Source organism: Muntiacus reevesi, chromosome 3 (assembly GCF_963930625.1).
Source record: "Muntiacus reevesi chromosome 3, mMunRee1.1, whole genome shotgun sequence".
NCBI classification, from domain to species: domain Eukaryota; kingdom Metazoa; phylum Chordata; class Mammalia; order Artiodactyla; family Cervidae; genus Muntiacus; species Muntiacus reevesi.
The window spans coordinates 102,089,645-102,113,549 of NC_089251.1; the positions used below are offsets into that span (position 1 = coordinate 102,089,645).

A 23,905-nucleotide genomic window follows, 5' to 3' on the forward strand; every position below is an offset into this window, starting at 1 on the left:
AAGCCGCCCAGTGCAGCTGGCCCACTCTTGGTGTCCCCGTGCCTGGGACAGCGCCTGGCAGGTAGGAGCAGGGGCTGGCAGTTGGAAGAGAAGGCGACTCAAGTGTTTCAGGGAAACCATTCCCAGAAGGCTGCCCAATGAGCCCGGGAACCAAGGCAGGAGGCCAAAGGAACCCATTCTTCTGTGCCATCTTGACCTTTACTTGAGCTACCACCCCAGCCCCCCCAATCTCAAGAAAGACGACGTTTATCCAGCTTTCCATTCCTGCCCTACCCCAAGCTTGAAAACTTCAGGCGGGTGACCTCCAGAAGCCGGTGATTCTGCTGTTTATTGTGTGTGCAGGATACAATGCCAGGACCCACCCCACCCTGGGTCATCCTGAGGGCCCCAGAACGGCAGGGATGAGACCACTTCACAGAGCACTGACCCAGGAAGCGCAGGAGGCCGGACAGACAGGGACCCACCCTCCCTGCTCAGCCCTACCTCTGAATGTAGGAAACTGCACCAGGGTCGTGGAGGGCAGCTGGGGGTCCCCAGAATGGAGGCTGGCAGGAGGTCCTTGTCCTGGCCTAGGGATGAGGAGGGACAGGGGTGGGGCATTCTCTATCAGGAAGCTGTGGGGCAGGTGCAGAGCGGAGAGGCAGAACAGGGGAGCTCTTCCCCTTTGCACAGAGGGGCAGGTGGGGTTCGAGAGCGGCTTCCAACATCCTGGGTTCAAACCCAGGCTTCAGTGTGCAAGCTGGCTGCTCAACTGCTCAGACTCCGTCCCCACTGATAAAAGTAACAAGTAGAGATTGTAAACCTGATTTCAGAGTGTTCTGAGAGTTTCCTGGTGGTCCAGTGGTTAAGGCTCTGCCTCCCCACGTAGTGGGTGCGGGTTCAATCTCTGCTTAGGAAACTAAGGCCCCACAGGCTGCAGGGTGGGACTAAAAATTGAGAAAGAAAGAATGTTCTGAATTGGGCTGCAACCAATGGTAACGCTTAGTATTTGAAGGACAAGGGTAACCGGGCATGCGTGTGTGTGTGTGTGTGTGTGTGCGCGCCGCGCGCACCTGTTTCTGTGTGTGTGGTATACACACACTCCATGCCTATAGTTTCACACATAATAGATAGGGAGGATGGGGGAGGCAGACGGCCAGAAGGGAAGGCTGGTGGGAAGCTGGGATCCTACCTCCAGGACTCAAGCCCCATCCATGCTTCCTTTTGTGGGTGACTTGTCTGCAGTGGAGACAGTCCTAGGAGCCCAGGTCTCCGGGTGGGAGGAGGAAGGGTCGGCCCCGCCCCCCGGCCCAGGCTTCCCTGGAGGCATGAGCAGGTGACACAGGTTCACACAGTTTATCACGAACCAGCTGTATTGGAAAAACCCCATCTATATACAGACACAACATGGCCCTGCCCGGGGGCAGCGGGCTGGATGGGGCACCTTGTGAGCGAGCAGCCTGGCAGCGGGCTCCGGGCTTGGAGAGCGGCCGCAGGGAAACGGACCCTCAGGGCTGTCTCCTGCCTCTCCGTGCCTGGCAGTTGGGTTTCATGGGCGCCTCTGCCAGCGACCTCCCTCCGCCCTCCTGCTCCCCTTGGCCAAGGGGGTCCCGGGTACCCAGTTCCCCTGCCCTGCAGCGACTCCAAAGATGAAATAACATGTCTGTCTGTCCTGCAGATTATTTGCCCAGATTGCCTGTCCCAACCCCCTTCTCCAAACCGGGTTCTCTGGGATCTCCTGTTCCCATCCCAAACCCTTTGTTCTGGATTAAGGCCGTATCTGCAATCTGGGGGCCACGAGTGAGGCAGGGGGATCCCCAGCCTGCCCTGGGTAGAGCAGAAGCCCTCATTTGGGGGTGGGGATGACCCACCTGGGGTCTGGGGTGGGGTGGGGTGTCAGGGCTGGGAACCTGGGCTGAGACGTCCCCAGAGCTGACACGAGGGGATCAAGAGAGCCACTCTGGCTGGCCGGAGGGGGAGAACGTGACACGGGGCAGTGGGGGGTGGGGCGGGGCAGCCCTCAGATCTTGATCTCTGTCCGGAAGGTCTGCTGCACGTGCTCCGTGGGGGGCTGGCGCCGGGCCCGGATGGTGAGGCTGCCGTCCTCCCGCAGGGCCGAGGTCACCGACGTGGGGTCCACATCCTCCGGCAGCTGGCACTTGTGAGCGAAGGTGTTCATGACGGTGCCGTCGGCTGCCAGCTGGGGAAGGGCCGAAGGATCAGGGCGGGCTGCCCACCCCCCACACCCCCCAAACCCCTCCGCCTGTTCACGTCAAGCCCCAGCCCCAGCCCTTGCTCCCTGCTCCGACCCCAGCTGGGCCCCACGCGCCCTGGGCTCCTGCTCTCAGGTGCGAGGGCTTGGCGTCGGAGCTGCCCGGGACAGCGGTGGCCTCTGGCTGAGCGCAGAGCTGAGCGCCCAGCGGCACCGGACCGTACAGAGGAGCTCAGAGGACCCCAGCGGGCAGGGGGAGGGCGGGGCTCGGTGGGGGAGCCCGGGGCTCGGTGGGGGAGCCCAGAGGAGGAGTGGGGAGGCGGGGGGGGGGGGGCCAGTTTCCGGGGCTCCGGAGCAGCAAGGAGACGGCGCAGAGCCACGCTCGCATTCCCGTGCGTGGATGTCCGGCAGCCGCTGGCAGCCGCGGCCCCTGACGCCGCCAGCACACAGTGTCCAGCGGAGCCCGGGCAGCTGAGTCACTGGTGGGGGCAGGGCGGGCACGTGCTGCCCACTGGTCCTGGCACCGCAGGGCCTGGCTCCCTGATGGGGGCCCTCTGGGCTCAAGGGAGGAAGTCAGGCCATCAGAGGCGGCCGTGGGCAGCCCCTCTCCTCTAAGGGGCACCTCCCTGTTCAGCCGCAGGCACCCCCTCCTCCAGGGCGCAGGCCTCCTGACCCTGAGCCCAGTTCAGGGGTCCAGAGATGAGACGCTAGCCGGGCCCCTGGGTCTGGGAGAAACAAGGCCTTGAGGGGCGTCAGGGGCGAGAGCTCGTTCCCCAGCCTCCCCCGGGCATGAGGCGCGCACCACCCACAGGCCTAGACGGAGGGCCGTCCTCCTCCTCTCAGCTCCCTTTCTCGCCTCGCCCCCTGGGGCCCCTCCCGCACCCCCTGCCCCTCCCCCCTCCCCTGTGGCTCCCTTGGCTCCTGAAGAAAGCTCCTGGGAGCCTGGGGCAGAGAGGGGCAGTGATAGCGTCCTGTGGCCCACCAGCCGCAGAAGAAAGGCCTCCTGTTTGTCCTGGGGGTTGGGGGGCGCGGTCAGGGTGCAGGGTCCCAGGATGGGACGTGGCGGGGGGGGCGGGGGGAGGGGGGGCTGTGCAGAGGGTGCGGGTGTGAAGTCCAGGGTCGCGGCGGGGGAACAGGCTCACCTTCTCAGCCCGCACCTCGATGTGGTTGTTGGAGGTGGTGACGATGATGTCTTCAGGTGAGAAGTCACTCACGTCCACAGCAAACTCGTAGGCGTCTCCCAGGGTCTTGATGTTGCCCGGTCCCCCTGCGCGGTCGGTGGGGAGCGCTGGGTGGGCAGAGCACAGGGCAGGCTGGTCCCCAGGGCCAGGTTTCCGGCTCCCTCTCGGGTGCGGGGTGAAGGGGCAGACCCTGAGGCCCTGCCGCCCCCTCAAGCATGGCTCCTAACCCGCCCGCCCCCCTCACCTCGTGCGGCCCGCCTTCTGCACCGAGGGGGCGGGGCCTTGCCCAGCAGAGGCCGTGGGGGAGGGTTGTGCGTGTATGACGCTCTGCAGGGCCCCGCCCCAGGCCTGCAGGAGGGGGTCTGCGTGCCTCCCCCGAGGCTTGCAGATCTCAGGACTCCAGAGAGGACCTGGCCCCAGGCCCCGCCTGACCCGGGCACCAGAGCTGACCCCAGGCCAGCACTGTCTCCTGAAGGCCCGCCCGTCCTGGCTGCGTCTGTCTGTCCGGCCACATCTGCCCCGGCGGCCGCATGCGGCCGCAGCTGTAGCACCTGTCGCTGGAGGTGCGGCGGTGGCCACGCCATTGCGTGTCCCGCCCTGCGCGGCTCCTCTCCCCACGGGGCCCCGAGCACTTGCCTGGAAAGGCCAGGGGCTCCGAGTGCGGCCGCATGAAGCTTCCAAAGTCCTCGGAGAACATGCTCAAGGCCTTCTCCATGGGTGGGTCCTGGGCCGGGAGGCTGTGCGCGGCCGAGGAAGAGGAGGAGGAGGAATGGAAGCTCCGCTCCGCTCTGAAGGTGGAGGAGGTCCTGCGGCTCATCCACTGCTGGCGGCAGGCCCCGCCGGCGGGCTGGGCGGGCAGGCAGCGCGGGGGGCAGCGGGCTCAGGGAGCTGCCGGGCCCCGGCTGCCGCCGCTTTATAAGGCCCGGCCGCCCCGGGCGCGGGGCCAGCCTCTTGTCTACCGGCTAAATTTAGTCCTCTCCGTGGCCCAGAGGGGCTGGGGAGCTTCTCCAGTGAGACAGCCCTGTTGACAGTTTAACGCGGGCGGCCGCGAGGCTGAGCTCACCGACTGGCATTCCAGGCCGATAACTCCAGCCCTGGAGCCGCCGAGGCAACCGCGCCCGGCCCGTGCTGTCGCCGCCCCCCGCCGCTCAGACCGGGGCCTGCCTCAGGACCCTGTGGACGCCTGTCTCTGAGTCTCTGTCTTCCCCCAGCAGTAGAACTGTGCCTCCCTCATCAGACTGCAGACCTCTTGCAGAGAGTTTTCTCTCTCCTGCCCCCTTTCCCCCGAAGTTTCAGTCCTTGGTGCGAGGGATCAGGGCAGAGGACCAAGGCCCTGGATCTGAGGAGGTCAGGAGATGCAAGGTCAGGGGTGCATGGGGGACCCCCACCCATGGGAATCCCCATGTGAGGCAAGGGCTTCCCCAACCAGGACGGATAACGTTCACAGTCATCTCTTGGGAGGCCTGAGACAGCCCTAAAGGGGGGAATAAAACGTGCAGCTGTTCCCCTCCCAGCCCCCCAGGGGACCCAGATGTCAGGCTTGTCTCTCTGCCCCCCTGCCCCTCCCACCACCCCGACTCTGGAACGTTTCAAGACCCAGAGGAGAAAGCTGAGGCAGGGTGGGTTGGGTCTGGACTCGGGGGAGGAGAGCAGATGATTCAGGAATGGTCCTTAATGATATAGAAGGTTCTGTTCCCAAGAGCTGTCTGCCTGACCTCCAGCTCAGAGGAGAGGCCGGGGAGGCAGCAGGAGAGGTTTCAGTTGGGGGTGAAGGAGGCCCGGCTAGACGGTTATTCTAGCTCTGAGTTCTGAGGGGCCTGCTGGGCCTGGGCTCCTGGCTGGGGGCTTTCCAGTGTGGCCTCATTCAATTCCTGCAAGGAGAGGTTGCTCCCATTTTAGAGATGGAGAAACAGAGTCTCACAGAGAGCCTGGGGCTTGCACCCCAGAATGGCAGAGCTGGGATCTGAAACTGGAGGTATCTGACCCAAACCCCCCAGGAACCCAGAGCAACCTGAACATCCGTGTAAGGAGACAGGCTGGCCCAGAGCCCCCTGAGAGGCCCCTGCTCACACACAGGTCAGCGGGCAACCTGAACATCCATATAAGGAGACAGGCTGGCCCAGAACACCGAGAAGCCCCTGCTCACACACAGGCCTGCGGAGCCTGGCCTGACATCACGAGGCATCAGGGGGTGAAGCCAGGGAAGGCTGACCTCGGAGGCTGGGGCCCCTGCTCCCCTCCTGCCTAGACAAGCGCTGGTTCTTCCTCCCCATGGAGGCCTCTCTGACTGCTGCAGCCCACGAAGGAGGTCCTGCCCCGGTGCACACTGTACCAGCTGGCATTGCCCACCCTGGCGCTGGGTGTGACTCGGGCTTCCAGTGTCCCCGCTCCCATCTGAGACTGGCAGTCCCCTGAGGCAGGTCTTCGCCTGTCTGCCCCATCAGAATGGGGGTTCCTGAACATGGAGACCGTTCCCCTCTTGTCTGGGTCCCGCACAGCCTCCCCCTTGGTGTGTGTGTGGCGGGGGTCCAGCTACATGTGTGATGACTGGGGCTGGTGGTCCATGCAGTGGGGTCAGGGTGACGGCTGGAGCAAGAGGGTTCTGTGTCTCAGTGGAGATTCCTGCCTGGCTGGGTCATCCCCCACCAAAGAGGGGCTTCCAGCAGGGCTGCCAGGAAGTCACCAGCACTGAGGTGAGACAGAGGGACAGTGGGGGTGGGGCTGGGGGGCCAGAGGCCTGCTGCCCGCCCGCCAGGAAACAGGAGCCCATGGCTAAATGCAGATACACGGTCACGGTGCGGAGGCCTGAGTCACTGCTCCTGGACGTCAGATCTCATTACCCACCCCCGCCCACCAAGCCTCCCCCCTCCCCCTGCCCCGGGGCATCACCCACACAGGCACTGGATCTACTGGCTTCAGTGGCCAAGAGGGACCCTGTAAGGTCATTAAGTCCATTCCCCTGTCTCTACACCTGTCTCTCCCTTCAGATCCTAGGGAGAGAAGGGGCTTCAGAGATGATACGGAGTCTTCAATCCCAAAGCTGCCAGGGCACCTCAGTCTCCTGCAGAAACTTTTAACAAACACAGACTCTTCCCACGCACCCAGAGACTGATGGGACTCTGCTCCCGTCAGTTCCCTACTCAACCAGCCCACAGGCCAGCGTTTGGAAACCACTCATGGCTCAGCAGGTAACGGCTGAACAGCTGCTCTGCGCCAGACATTGTCCGGGTTCTGGGGGACCCGTGAAGGTAATGAATGAGGCAGAGACAGGGCCCTGCGCCCATGGCTCTTGCGCTTCCCTCGTTGAAAGAAGTGAAGTGTCAGTCGCTCAGTCGTGTCCACCTCTTTGTGACCCCGTGGATTGTAGCCCACCAGGCTCCTCTGTCCCTGGAATTCTCCAGACGAGGATACTGGTGTGTGGGTTGCCATGCCCTCCTCCAGGGGATCTTCCCAACCCAGGGATGGAACCTGGGCCTCCTGCATTGCAGGTGGATTGTTTACTGTCTGAGCCCCCAGAGAAGCCCTCACTGGACAGAAGAGGAAACTGAGGCTCCGAGTGGTGAAGGACCGGTCAGGGGTGAGAGAGCTGTTCCAGCACCAAGGCTGCCCTCCACCCTCACGGCCTGACACAGAAGCAGGAGAAGCCGGGGGCTGCAATGCGGGGACTGCTCTGCGGGGACTCACCGCAGGCACGGTGTCCACCCACCACCCTCTCCCCAGGTTCCTGATGCTCGAAGGGCTGGGGGATGAGGTGTGGCCATGTGCTGCTGGCTGGCCAGCCGAGGCTGCCTAAGAGCAGAGACGCAGGTTTGGAGTGTCAACAGGGCAGCTGGCAACGCTCACTATACACAGGGTGGAGCAGCTGAGCAAGGCTGGGCTCCGGTCTGTGCAGAGCAGTGAGCCCCCACCCCACCCCTCACAGCACACATGTGCTCCTAGCTTGGATGGACTTGGTCTGACATCTAGGGGCAGAGGGTGGCTTGGGGTCTCAGGAGTTTAAGTCACTGAAGGGCCATCGTGATTTTCAGAAAGGGGGCACTGTCTGGAAGAGGGCAGGAGTTATCCCAGATCTCTGGCCCAAATCTTCAAAAAGTGATATTGGACAGAGATCCTCTGCTCTCTGTGCCTAAACCCTTGTCCTGAATGCTTAAGCCACAGGAGCTGCGGGACTCTGGGCAGAGGAAGAGCCACAGAGTCTGAGTTTGGGTTCAGCGTCTGCTTTGTGATCTTAGATGAGTGACTCACCTCTCCGATGCTCCATTTCCTATTTGCAAAATGGTGCTAGTACGACTGCATCTTTGCGTGTGCCAGGCACTGTGCTCAACCCTCCTCCAGGTTAGTGAGTGCCCAGGGAAACCCAAGCAGGTGAGAAGTGTCAGCCCATTTTAAAGAATGGAGCCTCAGAGAGGCGAGGGTGCTTGCCCAGGGTCACAAAGGCCAAGGGACAAAGCCCAAAGTTCCACCCTGCTTTGCCTGGCTCCCAAGCCTGGAGATCTCTTCAAGATCCTGCCTTGATGACCTGCCTCGCTCAGAGCTGGTGGCAGGGGGCCGACAGGCTGAAGCAGGAACAGGGAATTGGGGCAGCGGGAGGAACTTGGACTAGATCCTCACGTCCAGACCCCCCAGTCTTCGAAACTTCCTTTCCCACCACAGCAACTCAGGGGCAGTGGTTGTGCTTGGGGCTTCTGGGTAAAGGCCACAGACTTTATCCCACCCCAACAGAGCGTGGGAACGGGTGCATCAAGGTCCTCCTCCCAGCAGCCCTGTGGGTCAGGGACAGCATCACCGTTTGGGTGGGCCCTTCCACTCTCTCTTCTCTGATCTTCCAAATCCCTCCCGTGCCCAACTCTGAGAATCTGCAGCCCTGACCTTCAGCCCCAGCAGAAGACCCCTACGTGACCTGTTGCATCACAAGCGTCACCCTCCCAGGCCCCCTGACTCCAGCCTGCATCTCAGGTGGGCGCCCCCCGCCTCTGCGTGGCTCTGGCAGGTTGGGGAGCCCCTGCCCTGGCCCCTCCTGGCGGCTCTGGCCTGTACTGCTCCGCTGGCTGGGGCAGTTCCAGTCGGTTTGTCAAGGACATTCTTAATGGCCAGGGTAAACCTCAGCAGGGAGGGGCAGGGGTGGGGGGGTGGGCAGAGTGTTGATTGGTGGAATGCACACCTGTCCAGGTGCACCTGAGTTGCAAGCAAAGGAGTCTCTTGTCAGAGGCGCACTGGCTGGGGTCACAGCAGAGCGGACTGACCGAGGTGAGGGGCCACGGGGTACAGTGCCGGGATGGACTTGGATGAAACCTGCCCGGACCAGTGCAGGGCAGGAGTGGGAGGCTGGGGGCAGGGAGCCAGCGCTGCCTTTTGACCCTCAGGGACTCTCCCTCTGGACCTTGGGTTTTCCTGATTCAAGCCTCAGCTGCGGGGGCAGAGGCTCAGGGATGGGTCTGGGGACCCCATGGTGAGACAGTGACTCCCCTGGGTGAAGAGGCTGCCCCAAACAGCGGTAACAGTCAAGCGTCCTGGGAAGGCAGAGTGATGGCTCCCAGAGAGCCGGGGGCCCGGCCTTGGTCAACCAGCTGCTAGACATGGAAGGGGTCTAAACCCCCCATCCCCACCCTGAATGTTAACACGCACAAGCGCAGCCTCAGGGTACCCCCTCAGGAACAAAGGCACATAGGAGCTGTGTCTGCTCCTGAAAATGCCTCCTTTCCTTCCTATCCGGGAAGCAGAGATGGGAAGGGCCCAGTGGCAGGGAGGGGAAGGGCCTTGGAGCCGCCCACCAAGGGTCCATCTCCCCATGCACTCCCTCAGGGACCTGATGGAGGAGCTGGTGGGGCTTCGTGAGGGCTCCTCGGGGAACCCTGTGACTCTCCAGGAGCTCTGGGGCCCATGTCCCCGCGTCCGCCGAGGCATCCGAGGTGAGAGCTGGGCTCCCCACCCCCAACTCCCTGTGGGAGCCCCCTCGAGACAGCACCCTGCCCAGCCTGCCTCCCGACTCGCCTTGGCGCCTAGGAGCAGCCCGCTCCTTCCCCGGGTCCAGAGTTTCCTGGGTGACGGGAGGGAGGGAGGGAGGTGGGTCTGTCCGCCTGTCTGTGGGTCAGACATGCTTGCGGGTGGCTCTCTGCTTTTTGGGAACATGGCCCCCAGGCCTGCTCGCTGGGGGCATTGTTGGGGGCCCAAGGGTGCGCTCGGCATGACCCCAGGACGGCCCCCAGGTCCTGGGACGACAGAGCAGTCTCCTTAGACGCTGGCATTCTCTCCGCTGTGGACCTTGCGGAGACACTGAAGAGAGCACCGCTCCCGGGCCCGCACGCCCTACTCCCCCTCTTCCTCCATCAGAACCTCAGGAAGGGGCCGGGGTGCGGGGGGGGGGGTAGACGGTCAGAGGCGCCCTCCTGGCAGGGCCTGGCACCCACTGTGCTACCGCCTCCACTTGCCACAAATCCTGCCGTCCTTCAAGTGAGGCAGAGCCCCCTCCCAGCCTCCCAGGACTGGCCCACCTGACCCCAGCCCCACACAGCACCTTCCCTCCCTGCCCTCCTGGGCACTGGGCTCTGACAGCTGCCCCCGCCCCAGGTGGCCTGGGCTGGCTGAAGCGGAAGCTGTTCCGCGTGGGTGAGGACTGGTACTTCCTGACAGTCCTCGGGGTACTCATGGCCTTGATCAGCTTCACCATGAGCTTCACCATCAGGCGTGTGGTCCGAGGTAACCCCCCACCCCCACCCTGCCGACACACACACCTGCTCTGGAGTCAGGCCTCCTAGCACGCTCTAGAGATGCCCGGGGGTGGGGTGGGGGGGCGGGGCGGGCTGCCAGGTGCAGCGGGGGCGGGGAGGGCCCTGGGTCTGGTCCTGGCATGCTGGGTGACCCTGGGCACCTCCCCGTGCCTCAGACTCCATGTTTGTACAGTGACGAGAGACCAAGTCATCCCCCTTTCTCTGAGCTCCATGCCCCCCACTTCCTACTGCCCCCACTCCCCCTGCCCTGGTCTCAGCTCAGTAACCCTGGCTAGGGCCCTCGTCTAGACCACCAGGCACAGAACATTCCCTCCCCATGCTCCTGCAGGCTCCCTCCACCCGAGGCGCCCCTGCAAGGGCAGAGGGGCAGGAAGCCGCTCTGGCAGCCTTACGGGGGCACCGCAGGCCAGGGATGGCAGGGCTTCTTACGAGGTCCCTGTGAGGGCGTCACCACCAGAGCCCAGTTGACAGATGGGGAAACAGAGGCTCAGCGGCGTTAATAGCTTGCGAAATGCCACTCAGCTAAGGAGCGGCAACACTGGGATAGCGATCCAGGGTCCCGCTCTTCCTCCTCTGGGGGGTCTGCCGCTCACGGGGTAGCCCTGGCCACCCTCTGTGGGCGGCCTCTGGGCCAGCAAGTGGGTGTCTGAGGGCTTTGCAGTCTGTGCAAGGCTCCCTGACACCCCGCTCTCCCCAGCACACCAGTGGCTGTACCGGGAGATCGGGGACAGCCACCTCCTCCGATACCTCTCCTGGACTGTGTACCCCGTGGCCCTGGTCTCCTTCTCCTCAGGCTTCTCTCAGAGCATCACGCCCTTCTCGGGAGGTAAGCCCAGTCGCCACGCCATCCGCCTGTGTGCCTTCCCCGGCAGTGCTTGCTGGCCAAAGGCTGTCCCGTGGGGCTCCTGCTGGGGGATGGCAGGAAGCGGCAACCTCACCTCTCGGCAGAGAAGCCAGGCTCAGGAGAGTCGTGTCACTTGTCCGAAGTCACACAGTGAAAAGGATAGATCCTGCCCCAGGTCGCTGCTGGCTCTGCTTTGAGGGGCTCATGGAGGCATACGTCTCTGCCAGGCCTCGCAGCTCTGCCTCCGGTCCAGGCCAGCAGAGGGGGGATGCAGGGGTGTGTCACGGGGCCGAGGTCTGAGAGTCCCTCCTAGTTCCCCTCATCCCACAATAGCGTCTAGCAGGCCCAGCTGGAGGAAGGTGAACGGTTCACATCCCCTCTCTGGCCCTCAGCTTCCTCATCCGCAAAGTGAAAAGTGTTAGTCACTCACTCATGTTCAACTGTTTGTGACCCCATGAACTGTAGCCCCATCAGGCTCCTCTGTCCATGGAATTTCCCAGGCAAGAATACTGGAGTGGGTAGCCCGTTCCTTCTCCAGGGGATCTTCCCCACCCAGGGATCGAACAAGCGTCTCTTGCATTGCCGATGGATTCTTCACTGTCTGACCCACCAGGGAAGCCCTCATCCGCAGAATGAGTTTATAAACCCTCACTGACGGGTTTAGGAGACTTGACAAGACCCAAACGTGAAACCCTGTGCAGGGCAAAGGGATAAGGCTAATCTAGAGACGGTCCCTCCCCTTGCCCCTGTCCATCCACCCCACCAAGGTTCTGGAATTCCGGAGCTGAAGACCATCCTGTCAGGCGTGGTCTTGGAGGACTACCTGGACATCAAGAACTTCGGGGCTAAGGTGGTGGGCCTCACCTGTATCCTGGCCAGCGGCAGCACCATCTTCCTGGGCAAAGTGGTATGGACGGGCGTGAGGGCACCACTCCCCCCACCCCACCCTCCAGCCACAGCTGCCTTTTCTCCATCACCACTGAGACTGGGTCAGCAGCGACTCAGGCCGGTGCCCGCCTGAGGGCGGAGGCAGGCCAGGTCCCCAGAGTGTGACTCAGGAACCTGGGAGAGGGGGTGGGGGTGGGGGCACGCCGTCCCTGGATGAGCTTGGGGGGCCTGGGACCGAGGGAGGGGAAGGGGAGGAGCAGGGCTGGGGCTCCCCTCAAGGCCCGACGGGTTCCCTGTGCCCACACCTCCGGGCAGGGCCCCTTCGTGCACCTGTCCGTGATGATTGGCGCCTACCTGGGCCGCGTGCGCACCAAGGCCACTGGGGAGCCCGAGGTAAGGGGCTCGTGGGAACCCCCTCCATTGGAGAAATGAGAGGGAGGGGTGGGCAAGGGCTGGCTCTCAGCCCAGGACTCTGGATCCCTCCAGAACAAGAGCAAGCGAAACGAAATGCTGGTGGCCGCCGCGGCGGTGGGCGTGGCCACGGTGTTCGCAGCGCCCTTCAGCGGTGAGGCCCCGCCCGGCCCCCGGTTCCCACACCCCGAGTTCCCACACCCCGGGCTCCCCAACACCCGGCCCCCACAGCCCTGGCGCAGCCCGCCCACTCCGCCCGCCCGGCGCAGGGACCTGGGGCAGATGGGGGCGGTCGCGATCCTTCCGCCGTCTTCGGGGAGCGCTGACCATCCCCGGGGTGGAGGGGCGGCGCGGGTGGGCGCCGAGACGCGCGGCGGTCCCCTGGACAGACTTGGGCTTTGAACTCGGCGCCCCTGCGCGTTCGCGAGCGGTGAGCCCGGCTCTCAGCCTCACTCTCGTCTGTGAACTGGGGGCGGGCACCCTCCCCGCCGCAGCGGTCAGGATGGGGGCGCCCCCCCGCCGCAGCGGTCAGGATGGGGGCGCCCCGCCCTCGGCTTCAGCTCAGACCAGGAGCCGGTGGCCCTGCCCAGGAGGCCGGCTCTCAGCCCCTTGTCGCCCCCAGGCGTCCTGTTCAGCATCGAGGTCGTCTCCTCTCACTTCTCGGTCTGGGATTACTGGAGGGGCTTTTTCGCGGCCACCTGCGGGGCCTTCATGTTCCGCCTGCTGGCGGTCTTCAACAGCGAGCAGGGTGAGCGCCGCTGGAACCCTGCCCCTGCCCCCTGCCCCCTGCCCCTCCCCTCTCCCATCTCTTCCCCTCCCTCCGTGCTTCCTCCTGTTCACTCCCCTCCTCCTAGGGGCGTGGAAGGAACTGGCCTGTGTTGGGCGAGAAGAATGGAAGCCCTCAGGGTAGAAGCGGGAGAAGCCAGGCTGGGAGGCGGGTGGGGAGGAGTCTGGGGCACACCTGCCCCGCCTCCTCTCCTGCCATTGATTCTGAGCCTTTGGCTGGGCAGGAGTGCCCACCCTGACCCCACTCCCCGTCTCCCCAGAGACCATTACCTCCCTCTACAAGACCAGTTTCCGGGTGGATATCCCCTTCGACCTGCCAGAGATCTTCTTTTTCGTGGCGCTGGGGTGAGTGGGGACGCCGCCCGCCTGCACAGCTGCCCTGGGTCCGGGAGGGGCTCTGGACTCACCATGTGCCCCTGCAGGGCCGTCTGTGGCGTGGCGAGCTGTGCTTACCTCTTCTGCCAGCGAAAGTTTCTCGTATTTGTCAAGACAAATCCAGTCCTCTCCAAACTGATGGCCACCAGGTGGGCCCTGGATGGGGGCTGGGGACCCATCAGGGTGATGCCCCAGACTCTCCCTTCCCTGCCCCCGCAGGGTCTGCCTCCCCACTTACTGGGCCACTAGCATCAGCATTCCAGCCCTTCCTCGCTAACGGCCCCCCCACTGCCCACGAAGCCCAGGACCTCACTGAGCCCTGTTCCCCCAACCTTGTCTGAGCCCTGGCGTTGCCATTTCAGACTCAGCCCTCCTCCGCCAGGCCGGTCCTGGCAGACAGCGGCCTCTGTCCCAAACTCTCCTATAGTCCCACCCCGGTCATCCAGTGGTGTGGGGCCGCCCCCCCCGGATCACTGCCTTGCTCCTGCCCCCCCATTCCTGCCTCAGCGTCGCCCCCAGACTAGGGGGGCTGCCCCGTGGGGTGGGGTGAGGGGAGTCGACGGCTGGCCCGGTGCTGACCCCCACCGCCCCACAGCAAGCCTCTGTATTCAGCACTGGTGGCTTTGGTCCTCGCCTCCATCACCTACCCCCCTGGCGCGGGCCGCTTCATGGCTTCTCGGGTAAGGGCCTGAGCTGGGGGGCCGGGGGGTCATGCCCATCGTTGTCCACTTTATGTCCATCATCTCCCTGAGTCCTCTCAACACCTAGAAAAGGAGGGCTGTGTGGCGCTTTTCATATGAGGCCACAGCAGTTCCCTGGGGGTTCAGATGGCAAAGAATCCACCTGCAGTGTGGGAGACCTGGGTTCGATCCCTGGGTTGGGAAGATCCCCTGGAGGAGGGAAAGGCTACCCACTCCAATATTCGTGCCTGGTGAATCCCATAGACAGAGGAGCTTGGCGGGCTGCAGTCCACGGGGTTGCAAGGAGTCAGACATGACTAAGTGACTGAGCACATAGCGGCTCCTGCAGTGACAGAGCCCTTGCCAAGGAGTCCCCCAGCAGGAAGTGACAGCGGAGGGTCTCAGGCCGTAGCGGGGGGCACTGCTGCCCGGGAGGAGGGTCTCAGGTCGTGGGGGTGGGCACTGCTGCCCGGCCCCCAGGCAGAACCCTGACCCCCTTCCCCTCCAGCTGTCCATGAGGGAGTATCTGGACTCCCTGCTCGACAATAACTCGTGGGTGCTGCTGACCCGGAACACGTCCCCACCCTGGCCCATGGGGCCTGACCCCCAGAACCTGTGGTTCGAATGGTACCACCCACAGTTCACCATCTTCGGGACCCTCGCTTTCTTCCTCATTATGAAGGTGGGCCCCCAGGAGTGTGCACAGAGCCTGGGTGGTCTGGGGTGCCTCCCCATGGCATGCATGCAGCACGAGGCCTGCATCTTCCCCCAGACCCCCTGTCCTGACCTCCGTCCGCTGTGTGTTCCCCGGCAAGTTGCTCCAACTCTCTGAGCCTTGCTTTCCTCATCTTTAAAACTGGGGTCATCACCGGGCCTACATCACAGACGGTTGGGAGGGGAGAAAGGAGAGGCTCTGGTGCAGTGCCAGGCACACAGTAGGCGCACTGCCAGGGCAGAGGCCCTTCCCCGACTCACATCTTTGCTCACACCAGCCGCTGGTGACGGGTGTGTGCCTGGGCCTCCTCCTCCTCCTCCCGGGACACTCCCCGCCCCAGCCGGTCCCTCCTCTGCCTGCTCTGGTCTAGCTGCTGCTAACCTCCGCCCCCATTGCCCCCCATCCCCCCGCAGTTCTGGATGCTGATTCTGGCCACCACAATGCCCATACCTGCTGGGTACTTCATGCCCATATTTATCTATGGTGAGTGTTGAGGGTCCGAGAGGCTCAGGGGACTGGGACAGGGCCGTGGCCGCGCGTCCACCTGCCTCCCCAGTATGGTGCTGAGACTGGTCCCCAGGTGGGGAGGGCTCTGGGAAGCGGGTCAGCCTGGCCCCCGTCCTCACCCCAAGTTTGTGGCCAGGAGCTGCCATTGGGCGCCTCATAGGAGAAGCCCTTTCTGTGGCCTTCCCCGAGGGCATCATGGCCAGAGGGGTCACCAACCCCATCATGCCTGGGGGGTACGCGCTGGCAGGTGAGTGGACTTGGTTCTTACTGGGTGGGCATACATCAAGGGTCTGGGCTGGACCTGGAGAATCAGCCAGCAGTTCTGCAGGGCATAGGGAGGTCAGTAGCCGCCCGTGAGCCCCGCCCCTCCCTGGACCCCTCCTCTAAGCCCCCACTACTCTTTCTAGCTTCTCTCTGGGCCCTGATGCCCCCTCTCCCTTACTGCTCTCTCCCTCACCAAGCCCAGGCCAGAGGCATTTCCAATAGTAGCCAGTTGTAGCGTCTGAATTATTCCCACCTGAGCCCACGGCCATCCTCACAGCAGCCTTGTCCTCTGCACAAAGCTGTCTCCTAGCCTGAGCCCCGCTCCCTGGCTGTTCATGCCCCCACCCCACCCCCGGCTTGCAGGGGCTGCAGCGTTCTCAGGGGCCGTGACCCACAGCATCTCCACTGCACTGCTGGCCTTCGAGATGACCGGTCAGATCGTGCACGCGCTGCCCGTGCTAATGGCGGTGCTGGCGGCCAACGCCATCGCCCAGAGCTGCCAACCGTCCTTCTACGATGGCACCATCATTGTCAAGAAGCTGCCATACCTTCCGTGGATCCGGTGCCGAAAACTCAGGTGAGCGGTGCCTGCTCAGGTTGGTGGACCGAGGCGACGGTGTCCAGGTGGGCTGACCTCGGTCCTGGGTAAGTGTGGGAGGGGCTGACACACGCTGCTCTCTAGTCTGCTGCTCTCCAGCCCCCCGTGTGACCTTGCGTGAGTCCTTGGCCTCCCGAGCCTCAGTGTCTTCCTGGTCATCAGTCTGTCTTCACAACAGGAGGACAGATGCTGGGGCTCAGAGAGGTGCCATGTCTTCATCCAGGTCACACAGCGAGTCAGCACCAGCTCGGGGGGGTCCCACCCCTCCCCCTGCTCCTGCTTTGCGGTCCTCACTGGGGTCTTGGGAGCTGGAGGTGGGGCTGGAATACTAGAATGGAAATAGGCTTTGAGGTCCTCACTCGACCACATAGGGTCGAGCAGCCTCTGTCCCCAGAGAAGCAGGACTAAGAGAGCAGGACTAAGCCTCTGAGACTCCTGGGCCCAAGGCCCAACTGAAGCATGTGCAAGCTGCTGACTTCTCCAGACTCAGTTTCCCCATCTATTAAATGGGGGTGGTTACTCCAGTTATTTTAAAACTTTAAAGTTTTTTTTCCCCCCCTTTATGCCATAAAGCTTTTCTTCAAATGAAATTCTCCAGGGATAGCTTCTGAATAAAACAGATGAAACTGGAGCTGGTCTTGGGGAGATAGAGATCCAGTGGCTGGGAATCCAGAGCCAGGCCGTAGGCGAGTCGGTCCCCAGGCTCCTCCCCACCCTGGGATGTGAGCAACTGTTCCTCCTAGGAATCCCTTAGTCCCTTCCTGCACTGGAGAACCGGCGGAACTCCCCGGGCCCCCCGCCTTGTCCCGGGGTCTGGAGGACACACTGCTTCAGACCCTGATGGGAGCACGCCTCTGCCTGCAGCTCTCACCGGGTGTGTGTGGAGCACTTCATGAACCGAGCCATCACCACACTGGCCAAGGACACACCACAAGAGGAGGTGGTCAAGGTCGTGACCTCCACAGACATGGCTGAGTATCCCCTGGTGGCGAGCACAGGTGCGCAGCAGGAAGCGGCTGTGAATGGGGAAGGGGCTGCCGTCTGCTCCCTCTTGCCCCTGGGGGACTCAGCCTCAGGAAGGGTGAGCAGGGCCTTGGAGCTGTCAGGAGCCTGAATCGAGACCCAGGCTCTGCACTATGTGCCCTGGGGCAAGTCACCGCACCTCTCTGAGCCTCAGATTCCTCATTGGTAAAATGGAGATAGTAACCAACCTTGGAGTGCTGACCTGTTTATTTGTTTATTTTTTTTCTGCTTGTAGTCCTTTTCTTTTAAAGGTTTTTGTTCTTTTTTTTATGTAAAGTCTTTATTGAATTTGATACAATACTGCTTTCAGATTTTTTTAAGGTATCTATTTATTTTTAGCACAGGCCCTAGGGCTCAAGGGCTTCTGTACTTGGAGCACTCAGGCTCAGTGACCGTGGCTCCTGGTCCCCAGCACTCAGGCTCAGTAGCTGTGGCTCCTGGTGCCCAGCACTCAGGCTCAGTAGCTGTGACTCCCGGTCCCCAGCACTCAGGCTCAGTAGCTGTGATTCCAGCACTCAGGCTCAGTAGCTGTGGTTCCTGGTCCCCAGCACTCAGGCTCAGTGACCGTGGCTCCTGGTCCCCAGCACTCAGGCTCAGTTGCTGTGGCTCCTGGTCCCCAGCACTCAGGCTCAGTAGCTGTGACTCCTGGTCTCCAGCACTCAGGCTCAGTGACCGTGGCTCCTGGTCCCCAGCACTCAGGCTCAGTATCTGTGGCTCCTGGTCCCCAGCACTCAGGCTCAGTGACCGTGGTTCCTGGTTCCCAGCACTCAGGCTCAGTAGCTGTGGCTCCTGGTCCCCAGCACTCAGGCTCAGTACCTGTGGCTCCTGGTCCCCAGCACTCAGGCTCAGTAGCTGTGATTCCAGCACTCAGGCTCAGTATCTGTGGCTCCTGGTCCCCAGCACTCAGGCTCAGTAGCTGTGGCTCCTGGTCTCCAGCACTCAGGCTCAGTGACCATGGCTCCCGGTCCCCAGCACTCAGGCTCAGTAGCTGTGTCTCCTGGTCTCCAGCACTCAGGCTCAGTGACCGTGGCTCCTGGTCCCCAGCACTCAGGCTCAATAGCTGTGGCTCCCGGTCCCCAGCACTCAGGCTCAGTAGCTGTGGCTCCTGGTCTCCAGCACTCAGGCTCAGTGACCATGGCTCCTGGTCCCCAGCACTCAGGCTCAGTAGCTGTGTCTCCTGGTCTCCAGCACTCAGGCTCAGTGACCGTGGCTCCTGGTCCCCAGCACTCAGGCTCAGTAGCTGTGGCTCCTGGTCTCTAGCACTCAGGCTCAGTGACCATGGCTCCTGGTCTCCAGCACTCAGGCTCAGTAGCTGTGGCTCCCGGTCCCCAGCACTCAGGCTCAGTAGCAGTGATTCCAGCACTCAGGCTCAATAGCTGTGGCTCCCGGTCCCCAGCACTCAGGCTCAGTAGCTGTGGCTCCTGGTCTCCAACACTCAGGCTCAGTGACCGTGGTTCCTGGTCCCCAGCACTCAGGCTCAGTAGCCGTGGCTCCCAGTCCCCAGCACTCAGGCTCAGTAGCTGTGGCTCCTGGTCTCCAGCACTCAGGCTCAGTAGCTGTGACTCCCGGTCCCCAGCACTCAGGCTCAGTAGCTGTGGCTCCTGGTCCCCAGCACTCAGGCTCCGTAGCTGTGGCTCCTGGTCTCCAGCACTCAGGCTCTGTAGCTGTGGCTCCCGGTTCCCAGGACTCAGGCTCAGTATCTGTGGCTCCTGGTCCCCAGCACTCAGGCTCAGTAGCTGTGGCTCCTGGTCTCCAGCACTCAGGCTCAGTGACCGTGGCTCCCGGTCCCCAGCACTCAGGCTCAGTAGCTGTGGCTCCTGGTCTCCAGCACTCAGGCTCAGTAGCCGTGGTTCCCAGTCCCCAGCACTCAGGCTCATTAGCTGTGGCTCCTGGTCCCCAGCACTCAGGCTCCGTAGCTGTGGCTCCTGGTCTCCAGCACTCAGGCTCCGTAGCTGTGGCTCCCGGTTCCCAGGACTCAGGCTCAGTATCTGTGGCTCCTGGTCCCCAGCACTCAGGCTCAGTAGCTGTGGCTCCTGGTCTCCAGCACTCAGGCTCAGTAGCCGTGGTTCCCAGTCCCCAGCACTCAGGCTCATTAGCTGTGGCTCCTGGTCCCCAGCACTCAGGCTCAGTAGCTGTGGCTCCCAGTCCCCAGCACTCAGGCTCAGTAGCTGTGATTCCAGCACTCAGGCTCAGTAGCTGTGGCTCCCGGTTCCCAGGACTCAGGCTCAGTATCTGTGGCTCCTGGTCCCCAACACTCAGGCTCAGTGACCATGGCTCCTGGTCCCCAGCACTCAGGCTCAGTACCTGTGGCTCCTGGTCCCCAGCACTCAGGCTCAGTAGCTGTGGCTCCTGGTCTCCAGCACTCAGGCTCAGTACCTGTGGCTCCTGGTCCCCAGTACTCAGGCTCAGTGACCATGGCTCCTGGTCCCCAGCACTCAGGCTCAGTACCTGTGGCTCCTGGTCCCCAGCACTCAGGCTCAGTAGCTGTGGCTCCTGGTCTCCAGCACTCAGGCTCAGTACCTGTGTCTCCTGGTCCCCAGCACTCAGGCTCAGTGACCATGGCTCCTGGTCCCCAGCACTCAGGCTCAGTACCTGTGGCTTCTGGTCCCCAGCACTCAGGCTCAGTACCTGTGGCTCCTGGTCTCCAGCACTCAGGCTCCGTAGCTGTGGCTCCCGGTTCCCAGGACTCAGGCTCAGTATCTGTGGCTCCTGGTCCCCAACACTCAGGCTCAGTGACCATGGCTCCTGGTCCCCAGCACTCAGGCTCAGTACCTGTGGCTCCTGGTCCCCAGCACTCAGGCTCAGTAGCCATGGTTCCCGGTCCCCAGCACTCAGGCTCAGTGACCATGGCTCCCAGTCCCCAGCACTCAGGCTCAGTGACCGTGGTTCCTGGTCCCCAGCTCTCAGGCTCAGTGGTTGTGGCACATGGGTTAGTTGCACCCCAGCATGTGGGATCTTCCCAGACCAGAGGCGCAACCCCTGTCTCCTGCATTGGCAGGTGGATTCTTATACACTGCACCCCCAGGGAAGTCCCAATATTGCTTCTCTTCTTGGGGGTTTTGTTTGTTTTGGCCATGAGGCTCCCTGACCTGGGGTTGAACCCAGACCCCCTGCATTGGAGGTGAAATCTTGACCACTGGACCACCAGGGATGTCCTGACATGTTTGAATGAGAGATGAGAGGGGCCTGGTAAGTCACATGTGAATCCTAGAAATCAGGGTGGTGTGCTTGGGGTAGAGTGATGGGAACATATCTTCCTCCCAGGAGGCTCCTCCCTCAGCCTTCCCGTCCAGTGTTCCCCAACTGAACCTCCCTCAGTCCCGTCACCATGAGAAAGACATCTTTTCACAGAAAAATGGATGAGGGCCCTTGTTAAAAGACTCGTAAGCTGAATCTTGAGGGAGGGCCTAGCTGGAACATCATTTCCCTCTCGGACAAGTACAGTGTGAGTGGGAAGGAAAAGCAGAGGATTAGGGAGGGGACAGCTATGTCCACTCAGGGACTCCGTCAGCCCGTATGTCCCCTTTGTATAAATGAAAAAAGGTGCACACTTGGCAAGCATAGCTTGGCTGGATTTTGGTCCCTACTTGTCCTTTGGGCAGGTTTCTTGGGCATTGAGCAACCTGCACAACCGTATGTGTCATCCACATACCTAACCCAAGAAGCATAAAGCTATTTATGAGCAGCAAAATTGTAGATAAACCCCTTAAGCTCTATGAACTGCAGTTGCCTCAGCTGGAAAGTAGGGAGGACAGAGTTGTCAGAGGTTCTCATCCCAAATGCCAGGCCCTTCTTCCCACTCAAAGTAGGACACCTATAGCATTATCCCATAGACCATGCCAGATATCCCATTAGAAAATATCTGCACAGGAGTGTCCCCTTGAGAAGCTTCACTCCCTGGAAAAGAGACTGAAGTGGTGTCCAAGACCAACTCCAAATCTACCCTTAGAGTCACAGGAAGCAAATCACTCCTAACTAGCACAGGCCCAGGCTGTGAGACCCAGCTGCTCATCCAAGAAATAGCTTTGTTTTTTGTTTTTAAAGGGGGAACATGTGTATGTCCAGTTGTGACGTTTTTCTTTTACTGGAAAAGGAGCAAAACTGTCAGGCTGTCTTTCAGAACGGAGTACTTGCAAACTCCAGGGACACCCTGAAAGCTTGCGACCCCTCCCCCAATAGGAACAAGGTGGCCTTCTGGATTCACGCCTTCACTGGGAAATGAGGGGCAATGCCCAGCCCCAGGGCACGGCTGTCTTCATGGAGGTCTTCCAGACCTGCTCCTGCTTGAGGCCCTGCCACATGGGGCATTTCTGGGTGGGCAAGTGACCTCCTGACCCCTGGCAGCCTTGCCCAGCTGCCCTCAGAAGCTGAGTGACCTTGGGCAAGACAACTAACCTCTCTGTGCCCCTGAGCCTCAGTTTACTTTTCTGTAAAATGGGCGATAATAGCTCCTGACTCACAGATTGCTGCAGGTTCCCGAGAGTCACAAGAACACCCAACACAGTTCTTGGCACATCACAGAAGGCCAGGAAACAGAAGTTCCTTTTTCACAGTGCGGCTCTTTCCGTCTTCTCTCTGCCTGTCCAGAGTCCCAGACCCTGGTGGGCACGGTCCGAAGGGCACAGCTGGTGCAGGCCCTCCAAGCTGAGCCACCCTCCTGGGCTCCAGGACAGCGGGTGAGTGCTCACGTGAGGTGTCTGGAGGGCGTGGGGAATCAGGAGGGCTAGCGCAGAGTGGCCAGCGGATCACCTGTGGTTTGAGAGGGGCAGCCCGGGACGGGGGGCTAGCCTAGGCCCCCATAACACTTCCCCCATCCCCAGTGCTGCCTCCAGGACATCTTGGCGGGGGGGTGCCCCGTGGAGCCAGTAACCCTGAAGCTGTCTCCGGAGACCTCCCTGCACCAGGTAATGGGCGAAATTCGGGCTGTGGGCAGACCTGGGTCCTGGGATAGAGGGGAGGAACCTGAGAGGGAAACTCTTCAGCAGGGAAAGCTTCCGGTTCCTCACCACAGTGTGGCTCTCTGTTCCTCCTGTGTCTACTTCCTCATCTTGTGGAAGGGGCATGCAGTCCCCGCCTCTCTGCCCCTCAGTCCCAGGGTTGTTGGGACATAGAGACTCGGGGAGAGGGAGAGCTTAGGAAGCTGAAGACTCTGGATGGACAGAAATAGTGGTTAAAAGTGTGTCTTTGCATCAAGGCACACATGGGTTTCTATTCCAGGTCTCCCACATCCTGCCTGTGTAATCTTGGGCAAATTACTTAACCACTCTGACTGCTGATCCCTCCCCACTGCAAGCACAGAGCCTGCCACATGGGGTCATGGAGGGACAGAGCAGGTTGGGGACCTAAAGGTGGCCCCACCCCTGTGTACATGGGCGATGCTAGGTGATCCTGAGTAGTGAGGCCCACTGATCCCTTGTGTGGACTCTTGGGACCCCTGCTGGTCATATTGGACATTGCAGGCCCGCCCCAACCGCCCAGCCCTCCCAGGCTCAGAAACTGGCTCCGCAATGGCTCAGAACCAGCAGGGAGCAGGGGCAGCACCAGGACAGAGCCTGGCAGGGCCTTCATCTCGCTCGGGGCTCGCCGGCCGGGAAGAATGAAGCCAGACGGGTGGGTGGGAGCCTGTCCTCCAGCGCTTCCTAACCCCCTCCTCCAGGCACACAGCCTCTTCGAGCTGTTGAATCTTCAGTCCCTCTTCGTGACGTCTCAGGGCAGAGCTGTGGGCTTCGTCTCTTGGGTGGAGGTACCGTGGCCTCAAGGGTGAAACAAAGGGGAGAAGCCACGCTTGAGCAGCCGAGGGGTGGGGGGGGGGGCACCAGTAACCCACAGTCACATTGGGGGGGGGCCTCTTGGGACTTTGATGAGCCTCACTTCTGGCCCAGAGGAGCCGGCCACATGGTCCAGCTACATCTACCTCATCTTGTGGCTACTGGCCAGCCCTGCCATTACCTCTGGGTCTCAGTGATCCCATCTATGCAGTAGCAAGGCACTGGCTCTAAAACTCGCTCCAAAATCAGCCCTTAGGGGAGGTAAACTACACTGCAGCCTCCATCTTCAGTCTCCTCTACACTCTCCCCCTCTCTGCTCTCTGTTCTAGTTGGAGAAAGCAATTTCCAACCTGACAAACCCTCCAGTCCCAAAGTGAGCCAGCCTGGCAGGACGAAACAGCCGCTCAGCTACCCCCGTGAAGGAAGCAGGGCAGAGACCCTTCCTGTCTCCCCCACGAGAACACACCCCTCTGCTCCAGCCCAGCTCAACTCGGCAAAGCAGGCAGCTGACTAGCAGTGAGGAGGACCCCACAGTCGCCATGTCCCATTCTCATGGGGCAAGTGCCACATGTCCTAAAAGACAGATTCCACCCTGGGAAGCTCAGAATGTGAGACAGCAGAAAGCCGCCATGTGGTGGGTACTGCAGGAAAGCATCAGATTCATAGATGAAGAGCCTGCTGTCCTCTGTCGGCAAGGGCAGGCACAGGTGCCCTCTGGGGGCTGTGTGACTCCCAACCAGAGGCTTCCAAGGCAAATAAAGCCGGTTCCCAGAGCTGTGGTTCGCGCTCATCTCAGCACCCAAGTGTCTTGCCACCTTAGCGCCTCACCTGCGCCAACCCCGACTGAGCTCTCGGGGGCCCCTCGGGGGCCGTGTGGACATTGCAGGCCTGGACCCTGGGCCCCCCACTCCTTGTGCCCCCTTCCTGGCAGGGAGCTATGGGGTAG

The 23,905-nt window shown here is 61.9% G+C and overlaps 2 protein-coding genes across 3 annotated transcripts; one reads left to right on the plus strand and one right to left on the minus strand.

The window, feature by feature from the left end:
* Positions 1-1,329: 1,329 nt before the first annotated feature.
* Positions 1,330-4,576, minus strand: HSPB7 (heat shock protein family B (small) member 7). The gene is made up of 3 exons (XM_065929859.1): positions 4,009-4,576; positions 3,334-3,479; positions 1,330-2,179 (listed from the first exon to the last, which is right to left on the minus strand). The coding sequence occupies exons 1-3, from the start codon at positions 4,187-4,189 to the stop codon at positions 2,000-2,002; spliced, it is 507 nt and encodes a 168-aa protein (XP_065785931.1). The 5' UTR covers positions 4,190-4,576; the 3' UTR covers positions 1,330-1,999.
* A 1,713-nt stretch (positions 4,577-6,289) lies between these two features.
* On the plus strand, positions 6,290-23,749 carry CLCNKB (chloride voltage-gated channel Kb). Of its 2 annotated transcripts, XM_065929857.1 has the most exons (21): positions 6,293-8,328; positions 8,542-8,619; positions 9,175-9,281; positions 9,940-10,068; positions 10,798-10,926; positions 11,712-11,851; positions 12,148-12,225; positions 12,319-12,397; positions 12,866-12,991; positions 13,290-13,374; positions 13,452-13,553; positions 14,000-14,084; positions 14,593-14,766; positions 15,213-15,282; positions 15,443-15,553; positions 15,934-16,147; positions 17,033-17,166; positions 21,779-21,867; positions 22,012-22,095; positions 22,848-22,934; positions 23,289-23,749. In XM_065929857.1, the coding sequence occupies exons 3-21, from the start codon at positions 9,182-9,184 to the stop codon at positions 23,334-23,336; spliced, it is 2,064 nt and encodes a 687-aa protein (XP_065785929.1). In that variant the 5' UTR covers positions 6,293-8,328; positions 8,542-8,619; positions 9,175-9,181; the 3' UTR covers positions 23,337-23,749. The 2 variants fall into 2 exon arrangements, with proteins under 2 accessions (XP_065785930.1, XP_065785929.1); XM_065929858.1 differs by lacking the exon at positions 14,593-14,766 and having other exon boundaries at positions 6,290-8,328.
* The last annotated feature ends 156 nt before the right edge of the window (positions 23,750-23,905 follow it).